The 21,579-nt window shown below is 42.5% G+C and overlaps 1 protein-coding gene across 1 annotated transcript in view; it reads right to left on the bottom strand.

Moving 5' to 3' along the window:
• Window positions 1-17,750, bottom strand: part of Syt16 (synaptotagmin 16) — a 103,960-nt gene extending 86,210 nt beyond the window's left edge. The window contains exon 1 of the mRNA XM_059279187.1: window positions 17,228-17,750. Coding sequence (XP_059135170.1) covers window positions 17,228-17,750 — 523 coding nt within the window. The remainder of the gene's footprint in view (window positions 1-17,227) is intronic.
• Between the last annotated feature and the right edge of the window lie 3,829 nt (window positions 17,751-21,579).

Raw genomic sequence — 21,579 nt, 5'->3', positions numbered from 1 at the left:
GCTCTCTCAACAGAGGGAACTTAGCACGGAGAATTGGTTTCACCAATAGTAAAAACTGAACTCGCAGAAAGAATAACACACAGGCAGACCAAGAGTTGTAACCAGAGGAAGCAATTCCTCCTCCTGCCTGGGCTGAAGAAACAAAGGGAAGTGATCCAAGTTGTCCAAAGCCAGCAGCTCAGAGATGAGGTGAGGCCCCACACATCTGAAGCAGGGCCATCTGAGGGGCGTCACCTGCACAGGAACTCAGAGGAGGAACATCACAGAAGTGGGCTGCCATCATCTAAGGGGTGGAAACTGGGGCTGGCCCTATTGCCTCTGAGAGGGTTTCAGCAAGGCGGAGACTGCCAGTGTGAACTGCTAACAACAGGGCTGTCCTGGGGTGCCAAGGATAGGAGCAGTGAATAAAACAGCAAGTCCTTCTCCCTCCCCACTCCATCTTTCAACGTCCCTTTAACGTTCTTCTTAGCACAAGCTAGGAGGATGCGCCTTCAAAAAGAATTACAACTTTTGGGATTCTAATCCCCATCATTCCAAGCAGAGGAATGGATGTGGGCTGAGACAACAATCTAAGATCCAATACCAATCTTACTGTCTATCTCCGATTTTATCTTCTTAGAAGAAAAAACAGATTACAAATAAAATAGCACAAATGGTCGGCTCACCTACTGTCAGCCATTACTGTAACAAATGCATGCAATGTTCCAGTTGGAAAGAGAGAAGGTTTACCTTGGATGATGGGTTGGGGGGTTTCAGGCCAGTCAGTTGGCTGCCATGGGGAAGCTTATGGTGGTGGGGAGGACATGGTGAAGGGAACCAGCTCACTTCAGTGGCTAATGCAAAACCATACAAGGGCTGAGGTCCCACTCTCCTTCAAGGGCACCCCATCAGGATACCCTACCTTTTTAAAGAATGAACCACCTTGCAGTAATCAAGCTAGGGAACTTAACACATGGGACTTCAGAGGACATCCTAGGTCTAAACTACAGGAGCCCCTGAGGCATTACCAACAGTCTACTCTTACAAACTCAGTAGATTTTAATCTTAGCACCATGGATGAATTTCAGGAGGTCCATATACCCATGAAATTCCACACACACTTTAAAAAGTGTATCCTACTATATACTTTTGCAGATAAGTAAGTTCATAGCTTCCTTTTATTTTAAGATTATAATACATTTTTCCTTTCCCTTTCCTCCCTCCAAATCCTCCAATATTCCCCCCTCCCTACCTTCCTTCAAATTCATGGCCTCTTTTTTCACTGATTGCTATTGCATGTATATATGTATAGCTATATTCATATATGTCCTTAAATATAATCTGGTCAGTCTATATAATGTTATGTGTATGTATATTTTCAGAGCTGACCATTTGGTACTGGCAACCAATTGGTATACTCTTCCCTGAGGAAGAGCACCTCTCCCATTCCCAGTTTTTCTCCGTTGTCTATAGTTCTGTACGTAGGGTTGAGGCCTTGTGGGTTGTCCATGATGTCCTTGTTTAGTTCACATTTGGATAGTCATAGGTGTAGCTAGAGTTTTCCTGCCTGGCCCACAGTCAGGACAAACTCTCTCACCTGCCAGTCCCACAGCCGCTCAGACCCGACCAAGTAAACACAGAGACTTATATTGGTTACAAACTGTATGGCCGTGGCAGGCTTCTTGCTAACTATTCTTACAGCTTAAATTAATCCATTTCTATAAATCTATACCTTGCCACATGGCTCATGGCTTACCGGTATCTTCCCATGCTGTTTCTCATCATGGCAGCTGGCAGTGTCTCTCTGACTCAGCCTTCCACTTCCCAGTTTTATTCTCCTCCTTGTCCTGTCTATACTTCCTGCCTGGCCACTGGTCAATCAGTGATTTATTTATTGACCAATCAGCAACACACTTGACATACAGACCATCCCACAGCACATAGGGGTGAGACAATTTTACATTTCAAAGGGGCCTGTACACCTCCTAAATTAAATATCACTGCTTCATGTTCTCAATCACTTATTCATTATTTAAACACTCTGTGGAAAACTACACAACGTCTAAAAGTTAGATTCTTTAAGTGACTAAAGCACTCTATTGATTACAACTCTCTTGGCTGCAGGGGAACAGGAACCAATTTGAACCACCCGAGGAAAAAGCAAGAGGCGATGACAATTTATTCAAAGAACCTCAACCAGGGAAGAAATGTCCTAGTTTAAGAAAGAATTGAAGTAGGATTGTGGCTCCATAAAAATGAACTTCAGTGTACCTGCTCACAGAGATATTCATGTTATCAAACTATTAGCAACTCTAGCAATGCATGAAGAAGAGCTTGACGAGCAGTTGACTAACACTACAAAATCAGGTGACATCAAACAATCTACATATATCCATATAACTCAAAACGTACACCGAATGGGAAGAGAAAACAAGTTACAGGGTGTGTTCAATATTATACCATTTGTATAAGCTTTGGAAACATGTAAGGGTATGATTTTCCAGGTGTGGTGACATACGTGTAATCCCAGCACTAAAGAAACAAAGACGGGGGGTCCCTGGGGTTTGTTAGGCAGTCAGCCTAACCAGCAAAACTTGGACCAGTGAGAAATCATGTCTCAGAGGAGGTCGGTGGTACTCCTGAGGATGACACCTGAGGTGGTCCTCTGCTCTCCACACACATGCACTCACTCAAGCATCCCAAAAAGCATGTATAGCTTAGAGATACATATGCTTGTCAGCAAAAGAATAAAAACACCGTTGGAATCATAATCCCCAAATATAGATGTGTTCCACCCCTAGTGAGTAGAGAAAAGTGAAAAAGCAAAGAGGCTCTCTCAGGAGACTTTATTTCCATCTGGCCTAGATGGCTTCTTTATAATAAATCTGAATTAAATATAGCAAAATGCTAAGACGTGGCCAAGTTATGTGACAGATTTGTGATATTCCTCTATATTTTTCTATGCTTTTGAAATGTTTCACAAATGGATTTAAAAGCTAAGAAATATAAAGGGCACTCAGAACTCCATTAGTAAGGACCCAGACTTTCCCTTGGCATCAGCAGCAGGAGCCCAGAGAGAAGGACAGCTTAAATCACAGTGCAGACATTTCCCATCGTAAGTCTCTTCTATGGAAACAAGAGTCTCAGGAGTGGATGTGAAGGGGTCTCAGTGGGGGAATGTTGTTTGAATCTTAGATGGTCTTTTAATTTAAAAAAAAAAAACAGAGCCAGATACCAGGGTGAAAACTGAAAGATCAGAGAAGCAGAACAGCCAGCCACTAGATTAGACATTGAGGTCAGGCAGTGGTGGCACACACCTTTAATTCCAACCTTTGCTTTGATCTCATGCCTTTGCTTGGGAAGCACACATGCCTTTAATCCAGGAAGTGATATGGCAGGACATAGAAAGATATATAAGGTGTGAGGAAACAGGAACTCACTCTCTTTAGGCTGAGGATTTCGTAGAGGTAAGAACTAGTGGCTGGCTGTTCTGCTTCTCTTATCTTTCAGCTTTCACCCTGATATCTGGCTCTGGGTTTGTTTTTTTTTTTTTTTTATTAAAAGACTTCTAAGATTCGAATAACAGGGGAAGGAGGGGACTGTGACAGAAGAGACACTGGCAGAGGGGAAGAAGACGGTGCATGTGTCGCCATGGTTTTGAAAAACTAAACACACAGCAAGCAAGAGTCTCCCTCAGCGTGAAGACGTATCAAGAAGTCATTTCAGGGGGCTGGAGAGATGACTCAGAGGTTAAGAGCACTGACTGCTCTTCCAGAGGTCCTGAGTTCAATTCCCAGTACCCACATGGTGGCTCACAACCATCTGTAATGAGATCTGGCACTCTCTTCTGTATACATAATAAATAAATAAATCTAAAAAAAAAAAAAAAAGTAGTCATTTCAGGAAGCTCGTGGTTCCTGGCTGGCCCCAGAACCCCCTCCTTTAGACTGGCTAACTGAATGTAAGGGTGCCCCCAGATACATTACAAGGGCAAAGGGAACTTCACAACAGTTTTCATTGACTAATCCCACAACTACAGAAGAATTTGTGATCCCTTGGGAACTGATAAAATAGAGTTGAAACTTATTTGGATTGTAACTTGCCTTAAATTCCTCTAATCCGTTCCTAATAGCAGTGAGCATGGAAAAACGGGGGGGGAGGGATTTTATTATGTCGCTTAGACCTACCCTTCCATTTTCCCAGCATCCTTTCATAGTAACAAACAGAAATCAGGGTGGGAAATATGGGATCCATACTTTGATCCTTGCCATAAATTAGACCTTCAAATTTCTTATACTTTTGGCTGTGAGCCCAGCCTTTAAATGGCTGAGCCATCTCTCCAGCCCCAAATTTCTGTCCATCTAAAATTTTGTTGCCTCCCTGACATTTCTTCAGAGGATGACACAGAACTCTAGAAACAGGTAGCAGAAGCAGCAGCAGCAATGTCCTTGCCTCAGGGCCAAGATCTGAAAAGTGCATGCCAGCTCCTCGAACATCGCTCATGGTTAGCTGTTCTAAAATGTGCAGGATGGAATATCAAGGAAATTGAGTTCACGAAGCTTCCAGAGGACAGATCCTCAAAGCGTGGCAGAATAATAAACCTTTTCCCTAGCTGGTTCTGGATAACAAAGGAACTTGCCGGCAAATGCTATGTAAGCCAAGGACTAATAGATGAAGATAGACTTAACGTGGGAGAGGCTTGCTTTCAGGACCACATTCCTGCAGTGGCAACGCAAAGTTCCCACTTGGCAAAGAAAAGAAGAAAGGGGAGAAGGAGACAGCTGTCATGTGGCCACACATCCTACAGGAAAGATGAAGCCCGGTTGAAGTTGAATTGGTTGCACTGTAATACCCGACACCACTTACTCCTGGCTGCCACCAACAATCCCAAGGCCTTTCCACCCGTGATGGCTGACATCAGCCACAAACTAAGAGCATGGTGGGATTGTTTTTCCCTTCCCCATTACCTTCCCCTGGTACAGAAACCTGGCTAGAAAATGACATTATGTCACCATGCTCTCAGACCCTGCTGTTGTGGCATCTAAATCCAGTCCATCATGCCAAGGATTGTTTCCAAAGTTCTATACGGCAATGGACTTGAAACACATTAATTCCATTAGCAGGCTATTTCAGGAAATAGCAAGCATATTTCTTGGAAACAAATATATGTGGTTTAAAAAAAACAGACACACACACACACACACACACACACACACACACAAGTGAAAAGCTGAAAACAAAGGAGATTTTTTTCCAACACTATTAGAACTCCTTCCTGCAACATATCAAGGGTGCCACAGCTGCTTGTCCGATGGGAAGTCGGTGTTTGGATCTGGGTCTTTAAACCAAAAAGCCTATCTTGGGATGTCACTGTAAGTACTCTCTCTGCCTCTTAATCATCAGCAACTGCTAAATGAAGCGTGTCTATTTTCTCTGTTACATTTACTACTGGCAGCCAGGTCCTCGGTAAGTGCCCAGAAATGTTTCCATGGTTACAAAAAGCATTCAGCATCCCTCTTGTTTTGGGCCAATTTAGCTTAAAATCTATTGTGCAGAAAAATATGGCACATTAAGGAACATAAAATCAAGATGCGACATTATGAAAAGAACTCAAGATTAAACGGGAAAAGCAAGCTTGATAAGGCTTTTCAAAAAGTGCACATAAATCTCAGATTAGGATGCTGATTTTCCTCGCCTCTCTCCAGAGTGCTCTCTCCAGCAGAGTGGCTTACACTACCCCTGGGTAATAAGGGGGAAAAAATGAGTACAGGAAGATTCTTTGAGATAGGAACTCATAGCTAAAATAAATATATTTTATTTTAAACCTACAGGTATCTTAACATCTGTACAGCTGAGGGTCCGGTCGTACATCCTAGTGCTGCTCAGTGTTTATTCTGAGAGAAGACAGACAAGGGCGTTTGCTCAATGGCTAAAAGGCAATTGGAGTAAATGCATAGGTCATTTCACCTTGGGGAAAGGGAGAAAAGTGGAGGTTCCTGGAGGCAACTTAGTCATGTTCCTCCATCTACGGCCATAAGTAATCTGGACTAACAAGACTGTCTTCACTCAAAGGCCACACTGCACACCAATCCCCCCATACCGAAGAGTCGGGGTTTTGAAAGCAGTTTTTGGATCCTTGGGAACAGATTAGACAAATGGCACAGTCTTGGAAGAAGCTCAAGGACGAGCCTATGGCTTGTCTCGTTGGTGCCTGTCAGCTTCCCACAGCACTCTGTGTGAGGTGGGGTGTTCTTTGCACGTGTGAGTAGGAGAGGCCACGGTAGTGCACCTCTCTTTACAGATGTCCATCCTCTGCCTCCACATGCCTGGGTCCCTCCAGTATCTCCTACGGCTCTTTGCTCCCTGTGAAATGGGAAGAGGTGGGTGGGATTCAAAGTCAGAATGCTAAGGTTGAATGGGAAGGCTTCCCTTTCCAGGAAGAAAGAAGAAACCTAGTTTTCCCCATCCCTTCTCCCAAGCACACTTGGCCCTGCAGGTATCAAGTACAAAAGAAAGGGAAGAAGGTGGACCCTCCCTCTCTCTCTGCATGGGTACCATCTTCTCTTTCTTTTGCCCTCGGTACCTAGAGATGTTGACTCTCACCCAGTCCTGAGCATCACACCTTCAGGTGTCTAAGACCAAGACTTCTACCTCTAGTGGGAAGAATGTCCACCAAACTGCAAAGCCATACCAAAGGCTTTCTTGGTGGAGCAATAACACCAATAACTGGCAGCCATCTATTGTCACGTGTTCACTCTGACTTACACGGTTCCTTCTTATAAGCCACTGCACAGCCCCCCTAGCATATACTGCTCCCTCCAACTTCATTTCAGAACTGATGTGACAGTTATTCCAAAACAGAGCTCTCTGGTGTCACCCTTATGACCTTTTTTTTTTTTTTGGTAATGCTCAGCTGTTTTGCAGGAGAGAGAGGCCAAACTCTTAGCACAGAAAACACAAGGACCCGGGCTCTAGCCCCATGATCCGGAGATGTCAGCCTGTCTGTAAGCTAGCGTTCATGAACGTTTGTGATTTCCTCCCTCTTGATTACCTCTCTCCCTCCATCCATCTACTAAGTTCTGACTCAGCCTCACAGATCCCAAGCCTGGATCATGTGCTATGCAGATCCTTATCAGGTCGCCTCTGACAAGATGATCTCAGAGGTTACCGTACGCGCAAACCGCAACTTTTCGCAAACACGTTAGCAGGACTAACTAGACACGTTTCTCACGTATCTCAGAACTCTTCAATGTGATACCACCAGCTCCTCATTCTCATTCATTCATTCCTCCACCCAAACACCTTACCCAACGTGATAAGAAGGTCCAGTTCAATCTCAGGACGCAGTGTTCCATACACCAACTTGAAGAGCCTGCTTCTGTTTAAGAAGTGGGGCGTTGGAAATAATGTGTCTCCCTTTAGACAATAATAAAAATCTGCATCTCTGTGAAATGATACCTTTGATGAAACTAACCAGGAAGAGGGGGTCATAAAGCAGTCAACCAATCTGAGGGTTAAGAGGAGATGACTTTTTCACTAGTCCTCACTGGCATGGCAGATGCTGGGTCAGCTAGGGAGGAGAATTAAGCTCATATTTCCAGGTAATTTCTGAAGGTCGGGTATAGACTGCACAAGGACAGAACCCATGGGAGTGACTAGCACAAGGGAATGCAAATCTAGTTAGAAGTTCCTCTTCCCAGAGTCCAGCAGACACCTACAAGAAAGACAGGGTAGGAGCGGAGAAGGCAACTGCCAGTATCCAGTCATGGAGAGCAGGGAAAAGCTATGCTAGGAAAAGTCCATTGGGTATAAAAACCTGTAAAAGCCCGCTGTCCCTCCAGGAGCAGCAGACCCTGGTGTTCTTAGACCACAGGGAGAGACACATGAAGGTCAATACATAGAACAGAGGACAAACTTCCGGGGAAGGGTGGAAAGGTGTGGGGTGGGACTATGAAAGAGATTCCCTACAGCCGGAGGGCAGACCAGACAAGCCAGAAGGTCCGGAGCCCCAGACACGGGAACACAGAGCCTGCCCATGACTGGAACAGCCCCAGAGCTGGCAGAGCACACCAGCGACCACACAGCAGCTCAATAGCAGAGTGAAGACAGAGAGAGACCCTCATGGGAACAGGAAGAAGAAAGCAAAGGTGACCATGGGCCCAGTTTTAACAAAACTCTCTAGCAAACAACCTCCCCACTCCTCATAAGGCACAAATTGAAGGTTTTAAGGTCTACACTGCGCCGAGGCTGACAATAACAAAGTGAAAACCCACTTGAGTTCTGACTCGGAAACACCCTTACAGCAAGGGCCCAACACTGGACAGACAGACCCATTCGTTTTTCCTTCCCCACATACCATGTTTCATCTTTAGTCATAAATTCTGTGAGAAATTTTTAAAAGCGCTCTATCTACTAAGAGACAAAATGATCAAGATCTCTAGCTCAAATATTACTCAGTTACAGTAGTTGGACTCTGAAATGGGGAATTTGAAGTATGTGAATAATATGTTTAAAACTGTTGGCCACTTTTAGGAATCCATTCCCCATGCTGGGCTGCCCTGCCCAACCTTGATGCAAGGGGAGGAGCTTGGTCCTGCCTCAACCTGATGTGCCGGGCTTTGTTGACTCCCATGGGAGAGCTGCCCCTTTCTGAACGGAGATAGAGGAGGAGGGAATGGGGCAGCCAGAGGGATGAAGGAGGTGGGGGGAGGGAACAGGCAGATAAAGGAGAGGAAACTGTGGCCGGTATATAAAATAAATGAAAAAAATAAAAACAAAAAAACCTGGGGAAAAAAACTGTTGCCATAAAGAGGGGAAGAATGCATGTAGAAAGGTTGAAGTTATTCTTAAAAATACAACTTGTGGAGTCATCAGAGGACTTGGAAGTGTTAGCAAATTTGAAAAAGGATGGGTCAACCAGTGGACACAACCCAAAGCGAAACATAAAGAGGTGAGAAGAGGGATACACAGAGGACTCCGGAGGGCTGCAAACGAATACCAAACAGATGAACACCAGGAAGAGGAAGAGCCAGAGAGAACAGACCAGAAGTGGTGCCTGAGGCAATGGCAGACAGACAGCAATGTTTCCAGAAGAATGTGACAGACAGACAGACAGCAATTTTCCAGAAGAACGTTTTCCATCTACCCTGACAGGCCTAAGCTTAGATACCACCAACCAAAGCCAATACTACAAGACAGGCATACATGTATGTACACACACATGCACACGACTCCAGAAACGTGCTGCTGGAAACCAATGTGATGTTTTTATTTTGCTTTTGGTTTTGATTTTTGATTTTTAAGAAAGAGAAAGAACATGAAGTTGGGTGTGGTGAGGGGGATCTTGGAGAAGATGGGTGGAAGGGAATGAATGAGATCAAAATATGTTGGATGAAACTCTCAAAGATTAAATGAAAACTTCTCAGAGGTTTTACAGTGGAAAAGGGAGAGGAGTATGTTCAGAGAAACATATATGAGGATTACAGCACATGTCTCATGTGACAGACACAGAAAATGAAGCATTCTGAAAGGACTCCGCCAAACACACCTAAAACATTTCTTAAATAAATGATACTTTTCAAAAAAAAAGCTGAGATAATTCATTTGCAGCATGTATGTGCCATGGGAAATGTTTAAACGAATATTGCTTCAAGTTGAATGAATGACAAAAATCACAAAAATATTTTTCCAAGGAAAAAGGACAAAGTAAAGCATGCTTCAAGTGGCAGAAATAAGGTAAATGTAAAATTAAGTTTCTATTTTAATCATCACAAGAGGTAAATGATAGTCTAAAGCTACACAGAATCAATGCATTGTGTTTATTTCATGAGGAAAAGCCAAATACATTGGCATTAACAAAGGCTATAAAAGAACACTTGGAGTATACACCTGCAGCAACATCATACTGCATATGCAGTGGTGTGCTGCTCTCTCACAAAAGACTAAAACTAGTAAAAGATGTATGTTTAATCCCCAGAATGACCTTAAATGTTTTCTAAGTAAATCCAGGATGGATACGAGGTAGGATTATAGAAATGTTTACTTCAAAAAAAATAGAAAAAGACTGAAAGATGTAAAGATTAGATGAAAGGAATTAAATGTGACAGATCTTAATTCAACAGTCTCAGTAACTACATTGATGACAGGTAATTGATTACAAACACACCCATTCAAGTGAAAGACTTTCAGATTGGGTTAAAATGGTTCATGCTGTAAGAAACTCACAATTAATATAGATTAGTTTAAAGAATTTAAAAAGACTGCATTGTCCCTGGAAAGGTGGGTCTGTAGTTAAGAAGGATTGCTCTTCTTCCAGAGGACCCAAGTTGGGTTATCAGCACTCACATTGAGGCCCACAGTACAGAAGCCACCTGTACCCTGGCTTTAAGAAGTCCAGTTCCCTATTCAGGCTCCATGGGCACCCCACCCACATACACAGAGAGGGGAATTTAAAAATAAAAGAGACTATATTGTGCCACATTAAACTTTAAAATGTAAAAAGCTGGAGTAGTCATGTTAATAGCAAAGCAGAGATTAGGACAAGAAACATCGTGAGACATAAAAATGACACATTACAGAATAACGAAGACTTTCAATCATAAAGATACGTTTCTAAAATGTGTCTGTACCAACAACAGAGCTTCAGGTTACATTAGCAAAAAACTGACAGAAATAGAAATGAGAAATTTCCAAATCAATAATTTGAGCTATAGACTCCCATACCTCTCTTTCAGTAATCAATAGATCAAAATTGATATCCTTGCCCCACAGAAATTAATAGATGAAACAACTATTAGAAAACCTGATAAGCTGGGTGGTGGTGGCGCACACCTTTAATCTCAGCACTCAGGAGGCAGAGCCAGGCAGATCTCTGTGAGTTCGAGGCCAGCCTGGTCTACAGAGCGAGATCCAGGAAAGGCACCAAAACTACACAGAGAAACTCTGTCTCGGAAAAAAAAAGAAAAGGAAAGAAGAAGAAAAAGTGATAAAGCACCTCAGACAACTTAGCTCAACTATATATTATGTTATATAGTTGTATATATTCATTATACTCTGAGCACACAGAATACTGCCTCTTCAAGTGCACACAAAACAGTCAACAAGTCAACACACACTCAGGTTAACAGAAGAAATCTGAATGTTTTTCCCCAGAGCTGGGGACCAAACCCAGGGCCTTCTGCCACTAAGCTAAGTCCCCAACCATGAATGTTAAATTTTTTACTTAATACAAAGTTAAAAAATACAAAATAAACTCAGCCCATTGTGCAATTAAACTAGAAATCAACCACAGAAAAATACCTGGACTCTTCAGTATTTGGACTCTAACCTAAATAGTTTTAAATAGCCACCACATGAAAAAACAGGCAAAGAAGACATGTGCTTTATAAACTTCTTTAATTCGCAATGAAACGAGAAACAACACACTGGTGTTTGTTGACTGCAGACAATGCATTGCTTAGAGGGGAATTTGTATCTTAAGTTGCATTAAAAATAAGAAACGAATTATAACTAAAGAAAAAGTGGAGTAATAAGTATAACAAAAAACAATGGAACTAAGAACCAAAAATAGAGGAAAAACAATAAAAAACAAAAGGTAGTTTCTTGCAGAAAATATAGACAGATTGACAACATTTCTCTTTACAGGCAGACCAAATCAAAAATATTTTTAAACATCACTTTAAAACGTAAAAATATTAGGTAATAAAGAACTAGCATAAGACAAATTCAATAATATAGATGAAAATGTCCTTGAAAAACACAAAATGCCAAAAATCACTTAAGAAAATAAAGCCAAGATAATCTAATGTCTATTAATTGAATTCTTCTTCTAAAACTTTCCCAACACAAAAATTCTGGACTCAAACACCTTAATTAGAGGCCCATGAGATGACTCAGTGGGTGAAGGTGCTTGCCACCGAGCGTGACGTTATGAGTTCCATCCCTGGGACGCATACAGGGAAGGAGAGAGTGGATTCCCCCAAGTTGTCCTCTGACTTCCACATGCGAGCTCTCTCATGCTCTGTCTTCCTCACCCCTCCTTCTCTGTCTCACTGTCTGTCACACACACACACACACACACACACACACACACACACACACACGAATAAAGCCCTTAGTAATGTAATTTTCTGGACAAAAGAAGGAAAAACACTTCTGAAATCATTTTATGAAGTGAACATCCCACAGATATGACAATCAGACAGTAATATACCAAGAGTGACTACTGAAACACAATTCACTGAACACAGAGAAATCAAGCTGGTACCTACCTAGAGCCTTCACCCCTACAAATTGATGTTCATGGCACTAGAAGATACTTTGCACAACACCAAACGTGAAAGTTCAACACCAACCCAGCTACAAACCATTTGATCGATAAGAATGACCTGCCTCGAAACTACACCGGTGCATTAAAGGCACAAAGCTTGTGGGAGTAACCAAGCAATATCTGATTGGGTTTAAGGCCCACTCCAAGAGATGGGGCAGATACCTAATGCTATTTGGGTGGCTAAGAACCTGAGACTAGATAGGCCGGGGAACTAGGGGAAATCTACATACTACTGTTCTGTCCAACATTATACACAGAGTGAGATGGTCAGATATTATACACAGAGTGAGAGACCTTAGAACACTCAGCGCTAAAAGGGATGCCTCCCTCAAATCCCTCCCCTCAGGGAACTCTGAAGAAGAGGAGGCAGAAAGATTGTAGTACCTAGAGGATATAGGAGACACCAAGGACTCCAGGCCTTCAAGAACAGCAGGACTAGCGCACACATGAATTTACAGAGACTGTGCCAGTGTGCACAAGGCCTGCCTGGGTCTGCACCAGATGGGGTCCTAGAGCTGAGTGGAGAAGTGGACACACACACCCACTCCTAACCCAGAAGCCATCTCTGATTGACAGCCAGTCACAAATGAAAAATTAGTTTTCTCCTAGGGAGTCTCCCTGGGACTCTTAAAGGTAGGTCCCGTACCCACCAGAAGATAACCAACACAAAAGGAACTCAACAGCATCTCGGGAGTTTCTTTACCTCCTAATGTTGCAGCAGAGCAAGGCTTTTTCTTTTGCTTTGTTTCATTTTATTTGTTCTATCTTATAGGTCTTTTGCACGTATACTACAGCTTCCAGTTTGGGGTTTTTAGGGGATTCTGAGGGTGCAATCCTGTGTGTCTCTGCAACTATAGACATTTATTGTACTTTTTTTTTTTTTTGCTCTTTTTCTTGTTTGATTGTTTTTTCATATTCTGATTTGTTTTTCATTTATATTATCTTATTTTATTATTATTCCTTGGGTACCTGTTTATTTTCTGAGGTGAGACAGAAAGGGGGTGAATCCAGCTGGGAAGGGAGGTGGGGAAGAAGTGGGAGGCATGGGGGGAAGGGAAACCATAAGTAGAGTATATTGTATGAAGAAAAATCTATTTTCAACCACAAAAGACATTTTTTGAGGTGCTGGTTTAAAGCTGTCATAGTAGGCCTCCAGCTTAGCTAGAGGACATGCCGTAGAGCAGACATCTCTTGCAGGATTAAGGAAAAGCCGCCTCAGCATGTCTGCCCACAGTGGTTCTCTGTGCGCATTGCTGGACTTCCACCGAAGCCCTGAGACATCCCGACAGCTCCAGCCCTCCTCCCTGTTATCTGTGCGCATTGCTGGACTTCCACCGAAGCCCTGAGACATCCCGACAGCTCCAGCCCTCCTCCCTGTTGTCCTGGTGCTGCCACCATTTCCCTGCACGGCCTGATGTTTTCTGCCACTGTTGAAAACATTCACCGTGCCTTCCGCGTCCTCTGCCGTGAATTTCCCGGTAAATGTGGCCCTCTCAGATCCCTGCAGGCAGAATGAAGGTTCGTTCTTCCTGCCACACCGCGCCAAAGCACATTTAAGTCTCTGTGAGCAGTTACCCTGTGTCTTTGTACACATGCGTGCATACCTGTGTTCGTGTCTGATTCTCACTTTAACTGCAAACCCAGAGGGTAGAGAGTGTATTTTCAGTTTCCCTTTCACATCTGCAAGAACCTTGTGATGACCACCCATCTTCTTGGTTTTTAAAGAGGTATTTGTTGAATTATTTAGAGTTAAATAAAAAATAATACCATTCTTAGTAATAAAAAATAAAAATGAGGCTGGAGAGATGGCCCAGTGGTTAAGAGCCCTAGCTGCTCTTCCAGAGGATCCAGGTTCAATTCCCAGCACCCACGTGGCAGCTCACAACTGTCTGTAACTCTAATTCCATGGGATCTGATGCCGATACACATAAAATAAACGTTAAATAATTTTTTTAAAAAAAGAACAAAAATGAAAAAATGAGTGCTTGTCGATTATGTTCAAGGCTCTAGATTTCATCCTCAGTACCACAAAAGATGAGCACACATCAAAATCCCAAATGACAATACATGAAAAAGTGCTTAGCAAAATACTAGCCCGTCAAATTCATCAATATACGAAAATAATAGCATTGCACAACAGAAGGATTTTCTGCAAGCTACATCAGACTAGTTCAACATCCCAAAGTCAATCAATGCAACTCACTGAACACAGCAAAGAGGAAGACTCATGTGGATATTTTGGATATTTTACTTTGGCAAAAAACTGTTTAACCGAACTCAATAGTCTCTTTTGACAAAAAGAAAGAGAGAGGGGGGAGGCAGGGAGGGAGGGAGGAAGGAAGGAAGGAAGGAAGGAAGGAAGGAAGGAAGGAAGGAAGGAAGGAAGGAAGGAAGGGAGAGGGATGGAGGGAGGGAGGGAGGGAGGGAGGGAGGGAAGGAGGGAGAAACCCAGCCATCTAGTACAGACAGGAACTGCTTTAACCTGTGTCTAGCCATGAAGTGGTCACGAAAGCCCTGTGCTAAGTTAAGGACAAAGACAAGGAAATCCACTACCACCACTCTTGTTTACCACCATAATAGAGAGACCATCCAGTGTAATCAGACAAGAAAAAGAATGAATGAGTTTGATTCTTAGACAGAAATAAAACTAGGAACAAGTGAACTGTCTCTCAGGGGACAAACAAAAAAATTAACAAACTAGTGCATGCATCCAATGGGACAGGATTCAGCAACATAAAGGGCCAATAAGACGGGCAAATCTCAAACGTGTTACAGTAAGTGAAAGGAACCAGATTTGAAAGGGCACAGACTCCATCTTTTCATTTAGATGACACTGTAAAAACACTAAGAGGAACAGAGCCAGAAAAAAACGTATCAAGTCATGTTTGCCATGAGCTGGAGGTAAAGGATTGTCTATAGAAAGCTCTGTGGGGATTCTTTGCAATGGTGAGATTGCCCCGTACCTTACTTGTGGCTACAGTCACCAAACAGTAGATTGAGGTGAATTTCATCTTGTGTAAATCATACTTTTAATAAGGAATAAAGAGCAAGTGTGTGTACATATAAACTCTAAAATCAGACCACCTGCACACTGCTTCTTCCCAAATGTGGAACTTAGGTTATGTTCTACAACTATAAAAAGGAAACAAGAGTGGCTGTATCTCAGAGGGATTAGTTCACCTTCTCCCTCATCCTGCCTCACAGCTAACGTGGTGCTCACCATTGCGGGTACAATGGGAATGTCACATCACGGCCTCCATTGTCTGACTTAAAGGTTGGGTTTAATTAATGTTTGCATTCAGATTTTACAGTTATGAAAATTAACCCCAAAAAATCACTGTTTAGCACCTATTAAGACAAATTCACATTAATTTCAAATACAGTCAAACTAGGCAAGAATTTTCTAAAATCAGAATACAATTTCAACTCAAATCTAAAGTTCTACCAAATATTTTACAAATAATTTTAAAAGACTCAAAACCATGGTCATTTATATTTCATCTTTCAGAAAGAATATTCACTGTCCTGATTTTTACCAACTCATCAAATAAAAATTAAGAAAGCATTGTGGGGGAGTGGGGGCAGGGCTCAGTCACTAAACTGCTTGCTAATGAAGCATGATGATCTGAGTCTGGATTCCCAGATCTCATGCAAAAAGCTGGGTAGAGTGTGTATTTACAATCCTAGTACTGGAACGGGCTGTGGCAGGAGGATTCAGAGAACTTGCTGACCAGCTAGTCTAGCTGAATAGACGAGCTCCTGGTTCAGTGAGAGACCCTGTCTCAAAAAAGATGGAAAGCAGTTGAGGAAAACAGTGTCTGAACACCATATGCACAAGCATACATGTACATAATGAGAGAGAGAGAGAGAGAGAGAGAGAGAGAGAGAGAGAGAGAGAGAGAGAGAGAAAAGAAAGTGCTACAAAAAAGAATATGATACTTTGCTTCCTTAAACACCAAGAGCCAGTGTGTGTCTGGTAAGACCCTCCCCTAAAAAGACGATACTAGGAAGAATTATTGAAAATGGATAAAAAGACAATATGGTATCCCAGAAATGTTGGCTCCCTCCAGCAAGAAAGGAAGCAATGACTTTGTCTGGATATGAATAATCTACTAATGTGTGTGGACTGTGTATGCATACATTGACACATGTATATCAACCCCTCACCTCAGCCTACTGTTTGCCTTTGTCTCTTAACCAGGTGGGATGGCCTCTCTACAGACTAGAGGATTAGAACTGTGGAAAAATCTATTCTGAAATGCATGGCCATAGTTTTCCCAGAGTTCATTACATTTGTGACCTATCCATGGCACTTTTATTAAAGCCCTATTTTGTGCTCAGTTCTGACAACATAAAGTGTCATAGGCAACTTCTATTAACTATGTCCTCATCATTCCAGGCTAAAAGCAAATGAAGCCGCCCTATTTCAAAGATCTCCCATCTACTGTCATCTCACATCACGTCCCAGTGAGACGCTGCGAGAAGTATTCTTGGAGTGTTATCAACTACAAATTCTGCAACAAGTATGACTGTTTGCACAGGATTTCACACTGAATAATATAGTAACATCTAGAAATTCCTAACCTAGAGGGAAGGAGGGAAAAAGAACATTTTAAAAGATATTTTAAAAAAGCATGGCATGTGCACAGGGACTTCTCCAACAGAACTCTCAGATTCATTTTAAGCTTTTCACTTGCTCAGAACTATTATTTTGAAATATGGAGCCCAAACATGGATCTTGTAAAGCTCCATAGAACAAAAATATTCTTGTGGATTGTATCTCTCAATCAGAAGCCAGGGTGAGGGGATGTGTAAGTGGCAGAGAAAAAGTAAAATCAATGTGATACTTAAAAGCAAACCAAAATGGAGCTATACAAGGCTTCTAGAAGAACATAGAGACAATGATACTGAACAGCTTACCTTGCTTTTTTCCATTAACTTTTCCTAAAGTGCCAGGGACCTGGGTGTCACAGCCAAGCTGAAGGCCACATTTCTGCCTCTCAAAGTGATGTTCTTCCTCAGCAATAGAAGAAAGCATCTGTGGCAGCTGCGGGCCAGCTGGGGTCTGATTGGGCCACTGGTGTATTACAGAGCATGAGTCTTTGGCTTGTTGATCAAGTCTGGGGCTTGACGTTCTGCCAGAGTCCTGCGAATCACTATTAGAGCATGAGAAATGGTCCTCTTCAAGAAACAGGGAGTTTGCCTCCTCTGAATTCCCATCATTGCCCTGCTCTTCATCTTCAAAGTAGGTTTCCTGAATCTGAATATCATCTAAGTCCTGGTCTGGCTTGTCACTCAATGCCGAATCGTGTTTGCTTAGAAGAACCAGTGATGCAGCTAATGCATCGCCTGCTTGCTGGAGAGCTTCATAAACTCGGGATAGCCAGGAAGATAAAGGCTGGAAGAAGTTCTGGGCATCCTGAGATGCCATGGCCAACACCATGGCCAACTACCTCACGTGTACAGAGTCCACTCCTTTGGTTCCTCCAGAACTCTGGGCTTATGTGAAATACAGAACAAGCACGATGAGAAATTTGAAGTCTCTCTTTTTTTTTTTATAACAGGCAAAACTTTATTAATATATACATAAAGAAAACATGCGCAGAACGTGAGCACCGTTGGCTGTAACTAAAACCAGGCAGCATGCCGGTTCCTGCGCCAAGGTCTATGGAGTAGGTCTTTGCAGGGAACAGAGCAACTGTGTTTGATACGGTAGTCTCTTAGTGGCTGTGAACATTTCACTCTCAACACTTCTCAGCTGAAACAGAGGAAAGACATGCTTACACCTGTTAGAATCACAATGGCAGACACCTATCACCAGATACCTATAATCAATGTCAGCGTTTGGAGGGTGGGGACAAAGAAACGTTATATTGAACTCTTATAATGGCTCAACAGAAATGACCATGAAACTCTAAATGTGGGTTCTACCCATGTCTGTACACCTCCTCAATTTCCATTAGCAGTAATGGATTCTAGTCACATGGACTGAGAGAAGTCTGCTCCCCATAGATCAGCTTAACAATGTGAAAAGAGTAAAAGAATCCATGGGAACAGCCAGTTAGGCATGACACTTCAAAATACAAGAAACGCTGGAGGTTCTGTGAACAAACATACAGAACCCAGAGAGCTAACGAACAGGCATCTCTGTTTTGCGACACAAAGGTTTATCCTCTCAAAGGAAATGTGTGTCTGGAATTTAAAAGCTTCCAACAAATCTTAAAATAGAGTGATACAGTTTTACGCAATCTCTAGAAATGATGTCTATTTTGGGGGAGAAATCACTGAAAATCTGCATGGCAAATGGATCATCCAGCTTCCTGGAGATATATCCTTGGTATCTTGTGCCTTTGACTGTGTCCCCATCTCCTCAAGTTAGCCCTCTGCAACTCATGGGCCTTCTGAAACATACTTCATCTCATAAGATTCATAATCTGAAAGAGGTAGCTCCTGGACATCCATAGAACAGGACACTGGGATGACCAAATAGCATATGCCTATGCTTTTATACTCATATGCAAACATAAACCTAGGTAGCTTTCTATATATACACGGGTGTGGTTATCTCACTGCGATCACAGTTTAGGACACAAGTCATTGTTTCTTTGATAGCAACATCTTCCCTCAGAATCATCCCATTCCTGAAGTTTCATCCCTCTTGATCTCAGCCCTTAGTACAACTGCTTATATTCTCTTAAAAATTTCTTGTTTAGTGACTCATAGATACATTGATTCATTCAGTAAACAAATAACACTAAGTACCTATTAAGTACTGGGCATAAAGCCAGGCATAAGGTAACCCTGAGATCCCTGTCCTCATGGAACCTTCATTTCAGTGAAACAGAAACTGAGCTCTGCCTTCTCCTCCAAAACTGAAGAATTCATGTGCCACTTTGTAGCCCTTGTCCTCCTCCAATGGCATATTTTCAACCCCTCTTTGTCCCGTTCCTTCTCCTGTTTCCCCTTTATACTCACCTGCTGGGAGGGCTAACCCATCCTATTTTTGTTTCTTTGGTTGGTTTTGGTTTCTTTGGTTTGATTAGTTGGTTAATTGGGTGGTTGGTTGCTCTGAGATAGTTTCATATATCCTGGGCTGATCTTCCACTTGCTATATAGCCAGGGATGACCTTGAACATGTGGTCCATATGTCTTCATACCCTGAGCACTAGGCTTACAGACATGGAAAACCACACCTTGTTTATATAGTGCTGGGACCAAACCTGGGGCTTCTGCATGCTAGGAAGCATGTTACCAACTGAACTATACCCTCCCCCAGCCTCAACCCTATTTTAAATTTAAAATTTTATAAACTCAAAATACATAGCTCCCGTCCTTAGCTTGTTCCTTCTCTTACTCTTCTCACAAGTCCAAGTCGGTAGTATGCAGCCTTTGGTAGTTCAGAGTCATCTAGTAAATTAATAAAGCACACGAAGCAATAAAGCACACAAAGGCTTAGCCTGGCTGTAGGAATATTATCTTCCCTGGAGGACCAAACCCCTACTAAAGGGGTTGATATTTAAAAAAAAAAAAAATCTGATGTAAGGAAACAGATACATGTTAACGTGCCACACCAAAATCTTAAATTCAGTCATTTCAAACCCAGTATGTCATTTTGCTGCAGGGATTCACCTCTTCTGTCACAGGACCTCACGACTGTGACACTCTCTTCAACACACTCCCCTTCTGTTCCTTGCAATCTGCCGTTAGCTTTTGCTCTCCACTGACTGCCTTCCCCGAGCTCCCAGTCTCTCATCTCACTCACCTGGTTTGTTTCAGCCTCCTGTCTTTTCCAGCTTCCATCGGAGATTCTGTCCCCCACAGCCTGACTTTCATTTGGGTTTCCTTCCTCTCTGCCCCTGGAATGGAGGCTCCACGGGAAGTGGAGGCCATCTCTCTTGTTCTGTCTATCTCGGCGCCTAGAATTGTACTGTACCCATGGTAAGTGAGTAACGAAGCCGTAAGTCTCATTAGAATCCTGCCTGAAATAGTGCTCAGTAGGAATTATATACTCAATAATTTTGTTAAATGTATGAGTAAAACCTACACAAAGCTGTCATGAAAATCTTCAGTGGTGTTATTGCACCAATTTCCTATTTAGTCCACTATCCTGTCAGCATTTGCTCCCCTCAATTTCACAACCCCCCATTTTGGGTGGCCTTTGCTGCTCAAATGGCTTTTTCATTTTACATTTGACCCAGAAAGTCTTTGGCCTAAGCAAAAGCGCTTCAGGGTGTTAGAGGCCAGGAAGGCCTCTCAGAGAAATCAGTGGCTTTTGCCATCTACTCCTGTCTTACAATTCATATAGCCCCACTTTTCTTCTAATGTCCAGCTGAGCACAGGCTGGCCCCAAAGAAACTGCCACAAAGTGCAGATTCAGCCACTCCTTATTACCCCTCACTGTGAGATCCTATATGCCAGTCATGCTGATACACTGAGAATTTCCAGAAATGACCTTGACTTTTCCTGATTTTTATTTGTTTGTCCCAGGATGTCTTCACACTTAGCCTGACTCTTTTTTTTTTTCATTGAAACTCCAATGGCTTTCTCAGCTAATTCTTCATCTACAATTAAAGACATGGCCTCAGAGTACTTAGAATATGTCTTTATGTTATAAAATTACATTTATGTGTCAATACTCTTCTGATGGGTTTCCACAAGTTTTGGGAGTGCTTTTATAGGTTACAGTTCCAAAATCCACATATAGCAAGAGGAGCTCTGAATAGGTTGGTTGGTTGGTTGGATGAATAGTTGGGTGGATGGATGGATGGATGGATGGATGGATGGATGGATGGATGGATGGTGGTGATGTATTATGTACTCTAATAAATTTGCCTGAAGATCAGAGAACAGAACAAGCCACTAGATTAAACATAGAAGCCAGGCAGTGATGACACATACCTTTAATCCTAGCACTCCAGAGGCAGAGATCCGTCTGGATCTCTGTGAGTCTAAAGCCACCCTGGACTACATGATATTGACTCAGTCTAGAAGAGAAACAAAGCCAGGCAGTAGTAGCACACACCTTTAATCCCAATACTTGGGAGTCGCATGCCTTTAATCCCAGCACTAGGAAAGTTGAGACAGGAAATTATATGGGTGGGTGGAGAAAGGTATATAAGGCATGAGGAGGCAGGAACTGAGGTCTTTTGGCTAAGGAAAGCTTTTCAGACTGAGGAGTCCTAGAGGTAAGAGGTGGCTTGTTCCTTTGTCTCTCTGATCTTTCAGCATTCACCCCAATATTCTGGCTCTAGGTTTTTATTAAAAGATCATTT

This window comes from Peromyscus eremicus, chromosome 14 (assembly GCF_949786415.1).
Source record: "Peromyscus eremicus chromosome 14, PerEre_H2_v1, whole genome shotgun sequence".
Taxonomy (NCBI): Eukaryota; Metazoa; Chordata; class Mammalia; order Rodentia; family Cricetidae; genus Peromyscus; species Peromyscus eremicus.
Note: the sequence above shows the minus strand (reverse complement) of the source record. Positions and strands in the feature narration are given on the sequence as shown.